The following is an 18,130-nucleotide window of genomic DNA, read 5'->3' as shown; positions in this document are numbered from 1 at the left end:
GCTCTTTAAGCCCTATCTGGGATGCTGTAACAACCCTTGTATATAAACTACCTACCTGACACGCTCTTTAAGCCCTATTTGGGATGCTGTAACAACCCTTGTATATAAACTACCCACCTGACAAGCTCTTTAAGTCCTATCTGGGATGCTGTAACAACCCTTGTATATAAACTACCCTCCTGACAAGCTCTTTAAGTCCTATCTGGGATGCTGTAACAAGCCTTGTATATAAACTACCTACCTGACAAGCTCTTTAAGCCCTATCTGGGATGCTGTAACAAGCCTTGTATATAAACTACCTACCTGACAAGCTCTTTAAGCCCTATCTGGGATGCTGTGAATGTCTTTATCCTTGCCACCAGGACTCCTAGTGCTTCCTTCAAAAGAGGCTTGTTTTCTGTCATCAAGAATCCATTCCTGTGAGGCGAAACAGTAATAATTAAAGCGACAACACGGTAAAACAATGTTTTTTTCTGTAGTTTTTATCATTTTAGGGCATATATATCGAGTGTATCACCTGATGAACAATGCCAGTTGGTTTCTGTTGAAACATGTACATAAAGATGCTAAGTATTCACCATAAAAGGAAAATCTCTCATCATTGATTAATAAGTCTGTTTATGTAACACACCACATCAGTAAACGACAATGGCTTCCAATGTGAATCGGACAGGGTTGAAAAAAAGTTATGATTTTAGCCACAAAATGAATTATGACCAAATTGGCAGACAAAAATCTCAGAATTGCACCAGCTTACCATGGCAGACGGGAACTTATCAGACGAAAAAAGCAATCAGGATGGTGCATGTAAACTGCTGGAATGACTGACAGACCTACTAAGTTGAACTAGGTCAATGCTTTGCGTGTTGTTTACAATATGTGTACAGCTGATGGTTATTAATATCACCGTTTTTCATCATTTTAAATAAAATTTAAGTTATCAAACAATGTCTTCTTGTCCATATCATGTCTGGGTGCTGAAAAACAGGTGACTATGTACAGTGTCACTACATTTTTCGCCACCATACATGTGTTTGTGTATACAAATGAACTTCCTTATTTTCAAAACTGTCACATGTTATCAGCTCTAAATTTGCGAGGGGTTTCCTAGATAATATGAAGGGTCAAACTAGAGTTTGGGAAGGAATATAATTATCGGAATAGCATAGAAACATAACTGAATAACATGCATAATCAATAAAAAGAATAATGCTTTTACTGTGATGTCCCTAAAAGGAAATTTTACAAAGCAATCATAGAAATATTGTTACCAGATACATACTGTATGTCAATATTATAAAGATCCATATCCTTGTTTAGACAAAGTGTACACTGTTAAAATGATATTAGATTGTAGCCTGTTACAAAATGTGTATTTCTAGCCATTGTACACGATGAATAAAATTGGCAATACCTGTAGAAAAAGGCATAAAGGGGCAATCAGTGTCACATGAAATGTTTGTCAAATCCCTTTGCTTCCTGTATCATCATATCAAGTTTGAAAGGAATAGAATTAAAAAAGATTTAGCCTTTTCTACACAATGCACATATTTGCCAATAAAAGGGACATAACTCTGCTAAAAATATTGGTAAAATTCTGAAACAAGAACTGGTTTAAGCTATGTTGGTATGAAAAAATTGAATTTTACCTACTTTTGTTTAATTATACCCCAATTTCCCCTACTTTCCAGACTGGCCTTAATGATCTGATCTCTAATGGCCACACCCACATGACCTTGGACGTCAGCCAGGGTCAATATAGACATACAATGTACTGTCAAACTAACATCCTGTGCTAATAATTCTCGCTAACTTTGAATTAAAATATTTCTAATGGAGATTGATAAAACTTTATGCTTATATGTGATTTTCTTATATAAGGTAGAGTAAAATATATCCCCCTCCCCAGGGGGAAAGTGAAACTCTGGGGTCATTAAGTTCACAATTTTGGTAAAGCAAGTCAAGACGGGAGGTGAAGACCTCAAGGGTGGGTGGGCTTTCTACCACCATCTCAAAGATTGTACAAAAGATAAACAGACACACATGTGACTACCACCTTTTTAAAATTTTTAATTGAATAAACTTGTATAGCTTAAATATGAATTTAATTGCATCACACATTCATGAAGTTTGCTACAGTTGTTAAAAAAAAGACGGGACATGAATTCACAGACAGAGACAGACAAATGAATTGATTACCACAGTGATTCCAAAATTGGTCCCCAACAATATATAATACCTACCATGAGAATAATGACAGTAAACACTGTAGCAATAGATGGAAACAGGATCCCATTAAGATAGCCTCCGGCTTATTACTGCCTGGTCCGTCCATCACACCATCATTTTCTGCAATCATGGTCTGGAAAAACCCGCTGGCACCCTCCAGGTGGTTACACAGGGCTGGTAACAGCTTTATTGTCTTGAGAACAATTGTTTTAGGACAATGTTGTTCCAAACGTGAAAATCCTATGTTCTTCGCCACCCTTGTCTGTTAAGATCAAGTACAAAAAAGTTATATTAGAGTGCAAAATGTTTTGTGGGATGTATACATACATAATAACAGAAGTGTTTTACCATCTGTTTTAATCATCAAACTTGAATCCCACCATCAATTTTATAGGAAAAGATTTTCCTAATGTTTGAATGCTATTGCTGTAAAGTCAACTTCACAAACTGCCACAATGTATTGAATCAGTTGTACTAATATCTTTGTGGGCACCCAAGCATGAAACCAAAAACTTCACAGATTCAGTTATCAACTTTACAACTTACTGAGTTCTCCAATCAGTTGTAAATCTATTAAAACTTATTAAATTTAATGGATTTATACCCACAACAATTCCATGTCACATGTTTTATTAGTTCATCAGCCAAATTTTCTTCCTTTTTTTCTTTCTAATTGGTCCAAAAACCAAGTAACACTCCAGAAATACTGAGGACAATTTTTTTTCAGATTGGTCCTAAAATTATAATTCACAACTACAGATAAATGGAAACCTACACAATAAATTTGAGATAGATCCATCCAATACTTCTTAGGACAAACTGATAACAAAATATAGTTGTCAAAAATCCAAGATGGCCACTATTTCGCCATTTATTTTCCCTTTGATCAGTCATAAAATGAAAACAAAGAATTGATGATGGTGGGTTTAAAGGACAATGGATGCTGTGTCATTTTACAATCTCCCAAGTAATACTTTTACAGACTAAGAAAGCTCGAATATGTATTCAGGTGACATTACATTGTGAAAAATCTAAATTGACATATGATTATAAAACATATAGGTTGCATTTTGACCTGACCTTGAAAAACGACCTCCGTGTAGATGTAGAGGAAATCAGAATGTGGTTTAGTTTACTGGTAAGATCCTCCAACAGAAACTCAAGCTGTCTTGGCTGGATCAACAGCTCTGTGGTTGCCTTGAAAGTCAAAGTATATCATAAAACATATAAGTAAATTCCCATCACAACAGACCCATTAAGGGTCTGAATCAGTCAGTTGGATATTTCAACATTGTATCTAACAATCATATTTTATGCACTTCCGAAAAGATCCCAGAGGGACTTTGGTTCCCACTTTGTATGACATTTTTGGCTCTCTATATAAGATAAATCTTTTCTCTTCTTTTTCCTTTATTGCTCTTTATCCCCATTGTATCTGCCATTTTGTATTTTCCTGTGAGTCCCAAAGTTGAGCATACAAAACCAGTGACCAACAAAATTTCAAAATTTAAGAAAAGTGTGTTCTACACTTTTAAAGAAATAGCAATTGCAAACTTAAACTGTCTAAATCACAGCTTGTTGGCCATTTTGTTTTTACTGATCTGTCCCCAAAACGAGTATCAGTGTAAATGATGAATGCTCCCTGAAAACGACTTTATTGGACACAAAATTTTAACAAAGGGCAATAAGTTTGGTACTAAGGGATTGTCCTACCTTAAATGCAAGCAAAGTTATACTCTAGAAAATATATTTTTAACAAAAGTGCAATAACTCTGTAATTGAGGGGTCAAGGGCCCTAAATTCAGTACACAACACATTGTCTTAGTATCATCAATGTACTGTATACACAAAGTTTCATGATCCTTGCTTAACCATCGATAAAGTTATGCTTCAGACATGAAATTAACAAAGGGTAATAACTCTGTAATTAAGGGGTTGTGGGCCCTAACATTGGTTCTCCTTAACCTTAGTATACTTCAAATGAAACTTTTGACAACTTCCTGTCATTGCTGCAGTAAAATTTTGATGAATTTGCAAAATTTCCACTATTAGGCCCCACCCATTTGGTCTACTGGGATCATAAATGCATTGTATAGATTTGTTTCCTTTTCCCCCCATGGATGCTTCTAACCAAAATAAATTCAGTTTTGTCTTGTATGACTAGTAACAACCTCAAAGTTTCCAGAAGAAATAAGATAGACGGGTGAAAACTTACACCCTTGCCATCAGCTCAATTTGCCTAACATGAAAATTGAGCTAAATTCAACTGGTAGAACTTAACAAGAAGTTTACAAAGCCTAAAACCTAATACCACAATACAGATGTTTCCAGTACAGTAAAAAATCAGACAAAATCAGTTAACATTTCTTTTATATCCTCAGACTTACCTTGGTGTTAAGATCTGTGTCCAATGCTTTGTCCATGACTGTTCCTGTATGTAAAATGGTGAAAACGCTGATGTCAAACTCCCTAAAAAACAGACACACACAGGAGTCAGAGACAGCCACACTGAAACATGTTTTGGTAGTATTCATATTGAAGAACAAGAATTTCCATGAGGTTTTATCATTAACTTTTATCCTTTCATACTTGTAATTAATTGAAATGTTCTTTAAAATGTCATAGTTTTGCTTTACATGATTGTGCAGGTGTAATTAGGAAGTTTAGGGTCCTCCAATTTTTTAAACAAGAGGTTCATAGTCTTTAACAGTCAACTGAGTTGAATTTTTGCTTGGAACAACTGCACAAACTTAACAAAACTGCTTTATCCAATATCAAGCATCAAATTTAAGCCTGCTGAGTACTGTTTGTAGCAAGTGTGGATTTAAAGAACATTACAGAAATTTGAACAAAACACTGAACCTCCTTGACAACAAAATTCCAAGCTGTTTTGTAATTCCAATCAAAAATTAATACAAATCAAGGTCATGGCATATTTCATTCTCGTCACAGTATGAAGGTATCTGCAATTTATTTGAACAAACATGATACCTCTTACCTGAAGAGGGACCTAGAAACCTTACCTGAGAAAAGGTCTGTATTTACTGAAACTGACAACTGCTTGATCAGACTGTTCTGTTCCATCATCCACCTGTGTGTCGGCCATTGTCTACAAAAAGTTTTACTCAATGTGAATGTAAATATTTTCCAGTAGTTTATTTGCTCAATACAAAAAAGACCATTTAAGTGTATCCCGAGAGGGAAAACACTGATGTGGTGATTTCAAGAAAGAGAAAACTTAACCAATAACACAAAGGGAGAGAAAACTAACCAAGTCATCGACAGGGAGAGAAGACTGACCAAGTCATTGACAGGGAGAGAAAACTGACCAAGTCATTGACAGGGAGAGAAAACTGACCAAGTCATTGACAGGGAGAGAAAACTGACCAAGTCATTGACAGGGAGAGAAAACTGACCAAGTCATTGACAGGGAGAGAAAACTGACCAAGTCATTGACAGGGAGAGAAAACTGACCAAGTCATTGACAGGGAGAGAAAACTGACCAAGTCATTGACAGGGAGAGAAGACTGACCAAGTCATTGACAGGGAGAGAAAACTGACCAAGTCATTGACAGGAAAAGAAAGTCATTGAAAGGCCCTGAATCTTTTGACTTTAGAGTGACTTACTTTGCTTAGGACTGAAGCATTCTTACTGTTATCATCACTCTCCTCTTCTGGTGAATTTTCTTTGTCAGCCTTTTTCCTGGAAATCAATGACAGAACATATTTTATAATCTAAATTAACATGACACCTAATGGGCCTGAGTTTTGCTAAGCCAATTCCCTGCATGTGACTATAAAAATATTTTGACTCAGAGACTATTTGTTATTGAATGTTAACTTCTTATCACAATTAACTCTGTGACCTTTAGAGTGAGTCAAGGTCATCGTTTGAGCAAACTTTGTTGCTTTCCATCCCAGTATGCTATTGGCCCGGTACCTGAACCCTGAGCCTTTCAATTACTGAGAAGTTGTTTAAAGATTTTAAATATTTGACCTCTGTGACCTTGAAAGTAAAGAGGGAAAAGTTGACCCTGGATGGACAGATACTATGCCACAGCAGGTGAGCTAAAGACTGAGGGAGGTAATATTTGGACATGGTAACAAGAAATCTGAGAGAATTGTGCTATCCATCATTATTGATTTGAGCAAGACTGACCTTTCCCTCTACTTTCCTCATTTTCTATTAATCACTTGATAACAAAGACATCCTTCATGTAAGAAAGACCTAACATGAACTTTGTGAGAAAGAGCAATATCAATCTTCCAAGTTCAAATTCAAAGATCATAATCTCTGGTAGCCATTTTGTCTTCTGAAGCAAAGGAACAATGTTGTTGTATAAAGTTTCTGTTATTTTGTTTGTTGTGGGCTTGGGTTATCACTAAGTGGCGCAGATCCTGATGGTCTGTGTCTGAATGACTTTCTTTATGTCTTCTTGGGGTTGGTGTCAGTGGTGAATTTATCTAAGCTTTTGGTAAGTTCTGTTATTGCAAATGTCCTACCAGTCATATACTATAGTGCAGTAATGGGGTATGGTGAATCCAAAAGGATGCAGGGGATCTCTGACAGGTGAAAGGAACAAACAATATACAAAACTGAGTCCCATTTACTGAAGATGCTTCAGACCAAACATTGACAATATCCTTGTATGAAAGAAGGATGGCACTCCACACCTCTGGCCTCTGAGGAGGGTCACGCTTCTTGGTTTTACCAAATTGGGTTTGTTTTAATCAGGTATGTTTTAGACCAAATTAGAACAGAAACATTTCCAAGAAAGAAGAAAGATTGTAAAGGAGATCCTCTATTTCCCTTTTTGGCCCCTCCCCTCAGGCCCCTAGGACCCAAGACCTATTGTTTATACAATAATAATTTCCCTTCACAAAACGATGCTTCAGATACAATGGGACAGGACCTTGTCTTTCCTACAGAAGACCCATGGGCCTGAGAACAAAGGTTTATACAATACTGAATTCTCTTCACCCAAAGATGCATCAGATCAAACTGGAACAGAATTCAGGAATTCCTACAGAGGAGGATGGATTTTCAAGAATTTCCTTTATTTCCCCTGTAAGTTCTACACATCCTGCTGAAAGTGGCCGAGACACACTGTTTATACAAAATTGATTCTTCTTCACCGATTACAAATATTAAGCCTAAATTTTGACAAAATCTAATCATTCCTACAGGAAAAGAGGGATTTTAAAGAACTTGCGAATTCAACTTTAACCCAGTTATCTGCTTAAAGCAGTCAAAGTCATGGTATCCTGTAGGTATAGTATTTCAAATATGTTTGACTGCACTTGTGTAAAACACGTATATGAGGTGTAACTATAGATCGAGGAATGCAGCCTTGCCTTGCAATGGCAACACAACAGTACACTTTTTACACACGCACGCACGCACACACATATGTAAATACAATAAGCACTGTATGCACAATATATATATATGCAAGCGTGGCATGAGGCTGAACAAATACTAACAAGATGTCTTACTTTTTGCCTGTTTTCTTGCCCTTCTTCTTGTTTTTACTCACTACATTAGCAGTCTGTAGAGTTGGAGCAGGACATTCACAAAAGTCAAAATTGGCAGGCTGAGGTTTGAAATTTGGTGTGGCTACAAGAAAGTATTACAAATTCTGGGTGTTATTTGTCAAGTATATCAATTTAGTCCTTGAATAAAGTTACAGGAAGAACAATGCATGCTGAGAAGATCAGTACAATCACCTACACAGTAGATATTAATCACATAAAGCTTATAATTAGGTATTATGTTTCGGGAGTACCAATAGATCCACTATTCTAATCTAAGGGCATATAGATTGATACTCTTTACATATACAGAATTTAGACAAATTGTCTCACAAACATATCTGGTATACTTATGTTAAAACATTCTTCTCAATCATACAATAACTGGGTCACCTGAAGTTAATCTGTCATAAAAATTAGAATATGTTACCTTGCTATTAAACAACCATATGAGAGACAAAAAAATTTCTGTTTCACCATGTAAACACACAAAATTAACAAGAAAAATCAACATGATTTAAAGTCAAACATTTTAAACATAACATTATTGAGATATATACCTGCCAAGCATTTCTCAAGCAAGTCTTGTAGTTCTGTAATGTTCTGAACTCTTTTGATGACCTTGCCTTTCATTTCAAGGTCGTCCTGGGAGGCAAAGGCATTGATAATTTCTTTGAACCAGTTGAGGCCAGTGAACAGAGCTGAACAAACAATCTCTTTCTCTCTGTGTGATAAACTCGTAATTTTCTCAAAAGTCTCAGGGGATGGCAGCAATAGTGGGCAACCTGGCATGTAAGACAAGAGGCCCAGAGGGCATGTATCACTCCAATGGATATTAGTGTAAAGAATGCCAAAATAATCATTATGTGGAAAACAGTCTTTGTAGAAAGTTCAAAATGTACATTACAAATAAAATCAATTTTAACCTTGACAAATGATCATCAAAATCTAATCAGGTGTAAAACAAGATGTTGTGATACCATGTAGTAAATATGGACTTTAGCTTGTTTGCTTCAAAGAGACGAGAAACTTTTAACCTCCTTCCCCTCCGCCTACTCCCAACACCACCATTACTTCTGTTTCACCAGTAGGGGATGTATGTCACTTTATTCTGGACTTCACTGTGAAACCTGATGTGTGTTGTACTGTAAGTCAAAACCACTAACCCAGAAGTGCATCAATGTTGGCAAGATCTCCCTGTTGCATTTCTTCACAGATCCGCAGTAGACGGAAATGAGACGATAGACACACAGGATCTGGAGATCTTCTGTAATGATACATATAAGATATATGAATTGTACAGTCTTGTAAACAGTCTCCTCTGAAAAGTTGGTGACCTCCTCCCATCTTATACAAAAAGCTGTACAACTCATTTCGTCAGGTTTGGTCACAGATTTTGAAGACTTACATCTGTTCCCTTATTATGCCCAAGGGAGACCTTTGGTTTTTACAAATTTGAATCTATTCTACAAAATCATGCTTAGGAATGAATTTGGTCGAAATGCCCTATAATATAAAGTTTGCATAATTTATATAGATTTACATGTAATATAGTATAAAGTTTATATAGTTTTAGTATAATATACAGTTTAAATAGCTTTAGTATAGTATAAAGGTTACATTGTTGATATAGTTTTAGTACAGTATAAAGGTTACATTGTTGATATAGTTTTAGTACAGTATAAAGGTTACATTGTTGATATAGTTTTAGTACAGTATAAAGTTTACATTGTTGATATAGTTTTAGTACAGTATAAAGTTTACATTGTTGATATAGTTTGAGAACAGTATAAAGTTTACATTGTTGATATAGTTTGAGTATAGTATAAATGTTACCCATTTTCATTCCTTTGCGGCTGCTGTTTTTTCCTGTCCTGTATACTCCTTTCCACCAGTGGGATGATATTGATAGCAATGGATCCCTCCACATCATCATCTAGACTGTATTTCATCTCAAATGGAACCACAAACTTGCTGTGAAGAAATACAACTAATCTTTCTTCTTTGCATCAACCAGTACATGTGCAACAAGTAGCTAGTAGGCACTGTGTATTTCAGCTTTCACATAAAAATATTTTCATTCATATCTAATAACATTAATTTTTCTCTAAAGGATAGAAGATATTCAAAGCTACAAACTAAATTCTGGCAAAATTCCTTTAATCATGAAGACACTGGGCAAACAAAAGGTCAATAGGGACTGTATTGCTCACCTGATTTTGATTTGTTCACTTTGCTTTCTCCAAACTAAAGGAAAAGAAAGTCTAAAGGTTTGTATCTATTTCTGCCATGGCCCCACCCTCTTGTTCCACATGGCCAGCAGAATGATAAGATCATCTCTATTTCCCCTATTTAGCCTTGCAATTTCAGCCCCATGGAACTAAGATCACCCCTAAAGACAAGATTTATTTCCTTTCATCCAAGGATGTTTCATAACCACATAGGGACAGAATCCTGATACTCCTTCAGAAGAAGGATTTTAAAGATTTTTTTATCTACTTTGTCTTTTGCACTCTGCCCTTTCTACCCAAGGGGCCGAGTCCACTGTTTTTACAAACGTTAGTCCACTCTAGACTCAAGGATATTGCAGATCAAATCTGGACAGAATTCAGGCATTGCTACTGAAGAAGGAGTTTGAAAAATTTGATCTATTTTCCCTATTATTGGGCCCAACCTCTCTTGCCCCAAAAGTTGAGTCCCCATTCACCAAAGGATACTGCAGACAAAATTCCCGAAGAAATTTTTTTCATTATTTGCTAAATTTCCCCTCTCTAGTCCTGCCCCATGAGGTCACACCCACCATTTATACCAAATTGAGCCAGAAGCATTCGTTAGGTAATTCGGACTCAATTTGGTATGAATGGTGGGTGTGAACCCGTGGGACCTGAAGGACAGGACCAGAAAGGGCAAATTCAGCAAATAATGAAAAAAAATTGAGTAATTCATAAACTTCTTGAATGCTACCATCTCTCCTCTAGTTGTAAGTTTATACCTTGGGAATTTAACTCAGTGGAAATTGAAGTCAGCATTGTAATTCAGACAGCTATAGGTATAAATGGATGTCAGGTCAAAGATTAGGTTTTGTATATACTATAGACAAGGCCTGTTATTATCACAGGTTGCTGTATGATATCTGTCCTAAATGTCAAAGTTTTACTTAAAAATTGTAATTCATCATTTCTTGTCCATCACACTACAGCTCAAGTACCCAATATGCCTGAGTAATTCCACAAAATGAATTGAGTTAATATATAACACAAACTGGTTCCCTCTCACTCATGTTACCAACCTACTTACCATTTATCTGGTACTTCCTCAATGTCAACCACATAATCGTCCTGGAAGTCTGTGATAACATTGTCACTAATCCATGCCTGTAAAGATATTTAACACAATATTGAAGTACAGTGTAATGACAGCATTTTATTTCTAAAGCTATACACATAACATGCAAAAGGCCCATGAGGCCTATATCACTCACCTAAATATTTAAACTTTCACTCACTCTATTATTGTTATATTTTACCAACAAGATAAGGAATTATAAAGCTTATAAAGTTTATACCAAAATGATTTCCATTCACACAAGGATGCTTCCATGGCAATCACGCTTGTTTGCCCAGACCTAGGCATGCAAGGAATCTACTGTGGGAAGAATCAAGAGTGCTTGGGAGAAACCCAACTGGTCTAGCAAGTGACCCCTGACCTTTCTGATGTCTGTTCATCAATTGGCACCCCCAACAACTTGGTGATACGCGAGCGTGTTATCACTGCGTCTGACCACCTGATTATTTCTTAAGTGGATCAAGTACAAACAGAGACCAATGCAATAGCTAAAACAAGAACCATTCAAGGACAGACAGACGGACGAAAGACACCATGCCATCAGCTCATTAAGTCATGTGGGTCAGGTGAGATACACAGGGTAATCTTTAGTGTTTTCCTGTTGACACCAAACTTAAACAGGTGTAGAACATGATTTTGTGATGCCATGGTATGAACATGAACTAAATGAGGTGAGGGTATGATAAATGGAATGTCACAATAACAGATATAACATTAATTATGTTTATTTTACTATCTTTATTTTTTGATAACAAATTACTTTACCTCAATTTTAGAATCAATGTGGCCACCGTGAATGATAGCTGCTAGCTCATCCATGAAGAGAGATGCCACCTCAGGCATGCGGCTGCTTGATGTCTTAACTAACTGTAGGAGACTGATCACTTGTTTGTAGAGATCATCAGTCAGAGGCACAGACTCAAGTTGAAGACTGGCTGGGTTTGTTCTGCAATAACAACATATGGCCTCTAGTGCTCATCTGCTTTGGTTTGGCTGAAATTGCTTTAATAAAACTGAAGTAAAATAGTTTTAAAAATTCATATTTACTTTACCTATTTGCTCTTCTGCCTCTATATGCTAAGATCCATTTTTATACAAAATTATGTCCCCGTTCAACTGAAAGTGCTTCACATAATTTAGACAAAATCCTATTATTTCTACAGAAAAGAAGCATTTTTTCCCCATGATTCCTCTGCCCATTTCCCCCTTCTCAGTGCAGGAGAGCTAAAAATGTGAAATGTGAAGAAGTTCCAAATGTGTTTTTTCAAGTTTTCAAGATGGGGGATATGGAGGCCATATTGAAATTTGCAGCCACTTGAAGAAAAGATTTGGTCATGACTTTCTCATGATCATTTCAGGTAAGTTTAAGCTGAGTAACACTCATGGAACTGCAGACATTTAAAAGCTGAATTGTTTCATGGATGAAGACAATTTTGCTAAATTATCTGTCAAAACTCATGGAAAATTTGAAGTCAAAACACTGAATTCAAGGGCTTTTCAAGGATGTATTTATACTTCAATTAATCATGTACTTTTTGTTTCTTTATGCAGGATACAGTAGATAGAGCTGAACCTACTAAGACAGAAGCCTGATGACAGCACACATTATTGAATCCCTTCAAACTAAAATATGAAAAGATAAAAATAATTTCGGCTAAAATTCCTGAACTGAACGCTTTTCAAACATCATACAGCCAATTCTGATGTTCAATTACTTTTTCCTGTAGAGTAAGCAGGGTAATCAGACAAGACACAAACCTTTTACAGGTGATGCTCCTGATGATCATGATTGCCCCTATCACTCCCATCCTCTTGTACCTGTACATAGATAACACATATATAGGTTACTATCACATTGCCCCTATCACTCCCATCCCCTTGTACCTGTACATAGATAACACATATATAGGTTACTATCACATTGCCCCTATCACTCCCATCCCCTTGTACCTGTACATAGATAACACATATATAGGTTACTATCACATTGCCCCTATCACTCCCATCCTCTTGTACCTGTACATAGATAACACATATATAGGTTACTATCACATTGCCCCTATCACTCCCATCCCCTTGTACCTGTACATAAATAACACATATATAGGTTACTATCACATTGCCCCTATCACTCCCATCCTCTTGTACCTGTACATAGATAACACATATATAGGTTACTATCACATTGCCCCTATCACTCCCATCCTCTAGTATCTGTTCACAGATAACACATATATAGGTTACTATCACATTTCCCCTATCACTCCCATCCCCTTGTACCTGTACATAGATAACACATATATAGGTTACTATCACATTGCCTCTATCACTCCCATCCCCTTGTACCTGTACATAGATAACACATATATAGGTTACTATCACATAAACTTATCACTGACTGATCATAATCACCTTTGCAGCAAAATATTAGTGATGAAACAGTCAGATTTCCTTGAGTTGCATGGTGTAAATAGGAAGATGTCCATGCATACTGATAAAGAACAAAGAATCAACAGAATTTGATCCCTCACAACATTGCCACATTTACAGAAACCATGCTCTTTTATACTTACTTTGGAATATTACTGGAAAGCTGCTTCCTGATCAAAATATGAAGGTCATCCTGAAATAATTAGACATTTATATAGGCACAGTGTGAAGAAATAACAAGGGGCCAACAGACCTAAATTTTCTCTAGAGAGTTCACTTCTAGAGGGATGTAACATCATAATCCCAAAGAAAATGGCCTCAGAATAGTCTGTGGATCAAGAAATCACGTAAAATTGTCATCACTGCTTTTCAAAATGGCATGCTTTTCCATTCCATGGCAAAGGTCAATAGAATAGAACAAAAATCAAATTTTATAAAAATTTTGATCAATATTTAGCCCCGCCCCTCAGACCCTGGGGGGCAGAGAAAAATGTATTCCTCTTCACCCAAAGATGCTTCAGACCTCTACTTCCTTTATTGGGCCTCTGCCTTTTGTCCCAAGAGGCATTACACCTACCACTTACAGAAAGTTCAGTCCCCTTCACCCAAAGATGCTTCAGACCTCTACTTCCTTTATTGGGCCTCTGCCTTTTGTCCCAAGAGGCATTACACCTACCACTTACAGAAAGTTCAGTCCCCTTCACCCAATGATGCTTCAGATATACTTCTACCCACACTCATTCAGTTGAGTGGTCCATGAGATATTTGAGTCCCATTGTCAAAAAAGCTTGCAACTACATATGTACAGCGAATTTATGAAAGTACTGTCTCTAGCTTTCGGACAAGGTGAGCTAAAAACATGTTCTATACCGTATTCCCAAGCCCTAAAAATAACGAAAATATGTAGCAACTCTGCACATTTTGAACAATTTTTTTATCAATTGTATCAACCGTGATGGATTAAGCTATTACTAGTATAAGGATAGGCAGATTACAGTATGGACACAGCAATATAAAAATAATGTTATAGAATGTAAATCAACACAGTAGTTATCTCATATATGGCAGAGTCGTTTTACCAAATAGTAACTATTTATAGAAATGTTGTGCCCATAATTTTCATACTTTAGGGGATAGAAATTGAGGTAGATTTTACCTGATGAAGTCTGATAAGGGTGAACATGTAGACGAAGATCATAATAAATTGTAGAAATACACTCAGGAGCTTGTGTACTTGCTAACATGGTATTTATTTTATGAAATATATAAGCTGCTATTATAAATAACAATGAACAATCATGTCATATTTACAGTAAGCTTACACATAATCACATTTGTAAGTGACAATACATGTCATCTGATATTTTGTCACAGAATTCATTTGTAAGAATTAATATTTTCTCCTACCTGTATGAGTCCCCCTTCTGAAGAATTCCTGAATGCCAACATACTCAGCATGGAATAGAGTTTGCGTATCTGTATCACAGAGAGGTTGTCTAAGTAATCCAGAACACCCTGTAAACAGACATCCAGATAACAGCGTCATCATGAATAAGTGCCCAGCAATACAAGGTAACAATAGTACAATGCAGAATATTTCAGTTTTATTCCAGGATCGTACAGGCCACTGCAAACAAGTCCTCACTTGCTATTTTGAAAATACAAACGAACTCACATTTCAATGCCTAAATCTACTGAAATATTAAATGAGTGCAAACCAGGAAGGAAGCATTATAGAATGATAAAATGACAAAACAACATTCATATATAACCTGTATCGCTCGCATGCGGGGCCCCACCCACTGGCGCAAACCAAACATTTATACAATAAGAGGTGACCACCATTGTTTGGTCTTAATTTGTTTTTTTAAAAGTTTAATCTTTTCCCTTCTTTTGAATTATTTCCTTTGTTCTTGCTCTTAATTGTAAGAAATTTGATCTAAAAGGAAGATGGCCATCTGTCAGCCATTTTGAATTTTGTTCAGTCTAAAACTCAAAAAGGCACAATTAAAGACCAAGGAAAGCCTGCATATAAAACTTGAAAAAAGATCCATAGGATGCTTCTCAAGAAATAGAAAAAAAATCTTTCTTTTTAAAAAACTAAGGATCGCAGCCTGTCAGCCATTTTGTTCATCCCAAAATCAAACAGGCAAAACCGAGGGGCACTTGCATGTAAAATCTGAGAAAAATCTATACAAGGCTTCTCAAGAAAAAGCTACATCAATGATTGTTTACAGACGGAGGCATGACATGTCAGGGACTATAGTTGTAAAAGTGATTTGAATAGCCAAGTCTCTGTTGATGGTGGGTTAAAATCAACAACACATTATCAATTCCTTTCCTTAACACACCCACCAATTGTGATGAAAGCTGCAATATGAAAAATGTTGACAATAAATGTCAACGCCATGTCAGATTGGTGATATTTGAATAAATTCATGATGATTTTCACATCTTATACAACCTCCACAAACTTTGGTGATTCACGATAATTGATATTTGTCTGAATAGTTAAGTTTCTGCTAATTATTAATCTAAATAACATGAATTGGAAAAAAAATTCTTTTTACAATTGAATGGAAAGAAACATACCTTGACAAATATTGCAAAAGGTGCCATCATTGAGAGATGTGTATCGACAAGTTCAGCCAAAATGTCAAGCGAAGAGTCGATCTCACCTTCAAACCCGATTCCAATGTGAGTCACCAGGTTTCCTACAATTTCCTGGAAACATTCAAACCCATTACAAATTTATTTCACTAGATTGCACAATATGTCTGGCCTATTAAAGTCCTGTCATCTTACCCTGAACACAACTCACTTCACTCTTCAAACATAAAAGCAGGTGGAGTGTTAATGTTCGTTTCTTTTGTCTATGTACTAGAATGCATGAACTCTGGTAAATAAAACTAAGTATGGACACAACATGTATCACATGACTGAATCCCATTTCAGATATAGTCACATGACTCTCATAAGCAAAATGGCGGCTTATATAAAGCTATTGGTTGCCGATATAGGAGTTTTCCAGAGTCCATGTCTCTAACAGCTCATCATTTGTAAATGTAAAGTCATTTCTAGATCAATATTCGCGAAATAATGTATACTGTGTTAAATATGTCACCCTCAATAAAAACATTTTTTTTCCTTTTGGTTATTATTATTATACAAAATTTATTCTACTGAACCAAAGAATGCTGGAGATCAAATATGATCAAAATCTTATCATTGCTATAAAGGAAGAAGGATCTTGAGGTATTTGTTAAATTTCTCTTTTTGGTCAAAAACTTGCTCTGTCATTCATGGCTAGAAGGACAGAGGACAGAGGGAAAATGGATGCTGCATGCTTTGAAGGTGAGCTAAAAAAAAATTTACAAGCAGAGGTCAATCAGTACAGATGGACAAATGGACAGAAGGATTAACTATGGATGCAGGGCATTCTGAAAAAGCCCACTGTCTGATTGTGGTGGGCTAAATATTCAAACCAATTTGTAGCCATTTCTAACATGGGTGACCAGGTAAGATAAACAATTTCTTAGTCATGCCTTAAGTATTCCAAATGAATACTGTATTCTTTATGGGGCAAGTAGAAATTATTCTAATGGTAAATGGATTTTCACTTGCTTTGAAAACAATTGGCACACCCTTGCTTTATGGTGGAGTAAACACCGTGAAAATCCTACCTGCTGAAAGAAGGAGTCAAATGCTGTGAATGCTTGCTTGTACATAACACAAGCAAAATACATGACTGCAGGTTCTGGAGACCGCAGCAGAATCTCTGCAAGTGACAAGAAGGACGGAAAGTAGTCCCGCATTACCTGAAATATAATGAAAACTCTACGAATCAGTAGTTAATTCATTCAACAGAATATCAATGATCCTACAACTATGTCAACCTGAAATTTGTATTTAGTTTCATTAACAATTTAATATATAGTATGTATTCCTGTGACTGCAAAATATTTACATATCCTTTTAGGTCACCCTTTAAGCCTAAAATGTTTACATATTATTGTAGGTCTTCTACTTTTGTTTTTCTTCTATGACCAGCAGTTCACAAAATCAACCTTATGACATAAGCAATGAAAGTAGAGAGAGATGGGAAATTCCATAAATAAGGTCCCAATGCCTGTACTAACACTAACAAATGCCCAATAGGGCCTGTATCGCTCACAAGGTTTTTGTTTGCTGAAATTGCTTCATGTAAACCAAATGATATTTTAAATGTTTTAGCTATATTTAACCAGAAAAGGCATTTTATTTCTAATAATATCTCATTTTCTGCATAACAGTACACTTAACAATATCCCATAAATCTTCATTCTTGTGCATCCTTTCAGCCTAACTTGGAACTGGTATGTTCTTATTGCCATGATTTTCACAACACCATTAGGATTTTAGTACAGATGAATGACTTGGTTGATTACACTACGTACATCAGTGCTAGTACGCTTCACACTTTGTCTGATGAAGGTGACTGTGTAGTCATCAAGATGTCACACTCAAATCTTCTACTGGTTGTGTAACAAGAACTTTTATTTAACTGACATTACAAATCTGAAGAAAATGTTCTGAATTTAAGCTTATGTTTCAC

At 36.1% G+C, this 18,130-nt stretch overlaps 1 protein-coding gene across 1 annotated transcript in view; it reads right to left on the bottom strand.

Moving 5' to 3' along the window:
• The window catches only part of LOC132558457 (Fanconi anemia group D2 protein-like), a 37,590-nt gene that overhangs the window by 7,411 nt on the left and 12,049 nt on the right, over positions 1-18,130 (bottom strand). Inside the window, exons 15-31 of the mRNA XM_060223033.1 lie at positions 17,220-17,354; positions 16,129-16,260; positions 14,944-15,051; positions 13,680-13,729; positions 12,865-12,924; positions 11,872-12,052; positions 11,059-11,135; positions 9,598-9,735; positions 8,928-9,028; positions 8,322-8,546; positions 7,726-7,846; positions 5,857-5,932; positions 5,253-5,338; positions 4,617-4,698; positions 3,310-3,426; positions 2,244-2,491; positions 304-417 (exon numbers count right to left, since the gene is read on the bottom strand). Of these exons, the coding sequence (XP_060079016.1) occupies positions 304-417; positions 2,244-2,491; positions 3,310-3,426; positions 4,617-4,698; positions 5,253-5,338; positions 5,857-5,932; positions 7,726-7,846; positions 8,322-8,546; positions 8,928-9,028; positions 9,598-9,735; positions 11,059-11,135; positions 11,872-12,052; positions 12,865-12,924; positions 13,680-13,729; positions 14,944-15,051; positions 16,129-16,260; positions 17,220-17,354 (2,051 nt within the window). The remainder of the gene's footprint in view (positions 1-303; positions 418-2,243; positions 2,492-3,309; positions 3,427-4,616; positions 4,699-5,252; positions 5,339-5,856; positions 5,933-7,725; positions 7,847-8,321; positions 8,547-8,927; positions 9,029-9,597; positions 9,736-11,058; positions 11,136-11,871; positions 12,053-12,864; positions 12,925-13,679; positions 13,730-14,943; positions 15,052-16,128; positions 16,261-17,219; positions 17,355-18,130) is intronic.

The sequence above is a fragment of the Ylistrum balloti genome, unplaced genomic scaffold (genome assembly GCF_031769215.1).
Source record: "Ylistrum balloti isolate Yb309-2 unplaced genomic scaffold, AGI_CSIRO_Ybal_v1 Utg370790, whole genome shotgun sequence".
In the NCBI taxonomy this organism is placed as follows: Eukaryota; Metazoa; Mollusca; class Bivalvia; order Pectinida; family Pectinidae; genus Ylistrum; species Ylistrum balloti.
Note: the sequence above shows the minus strand (reverse complement) of the source record. Positions and strands in the feature narration are given on the sequence as shown.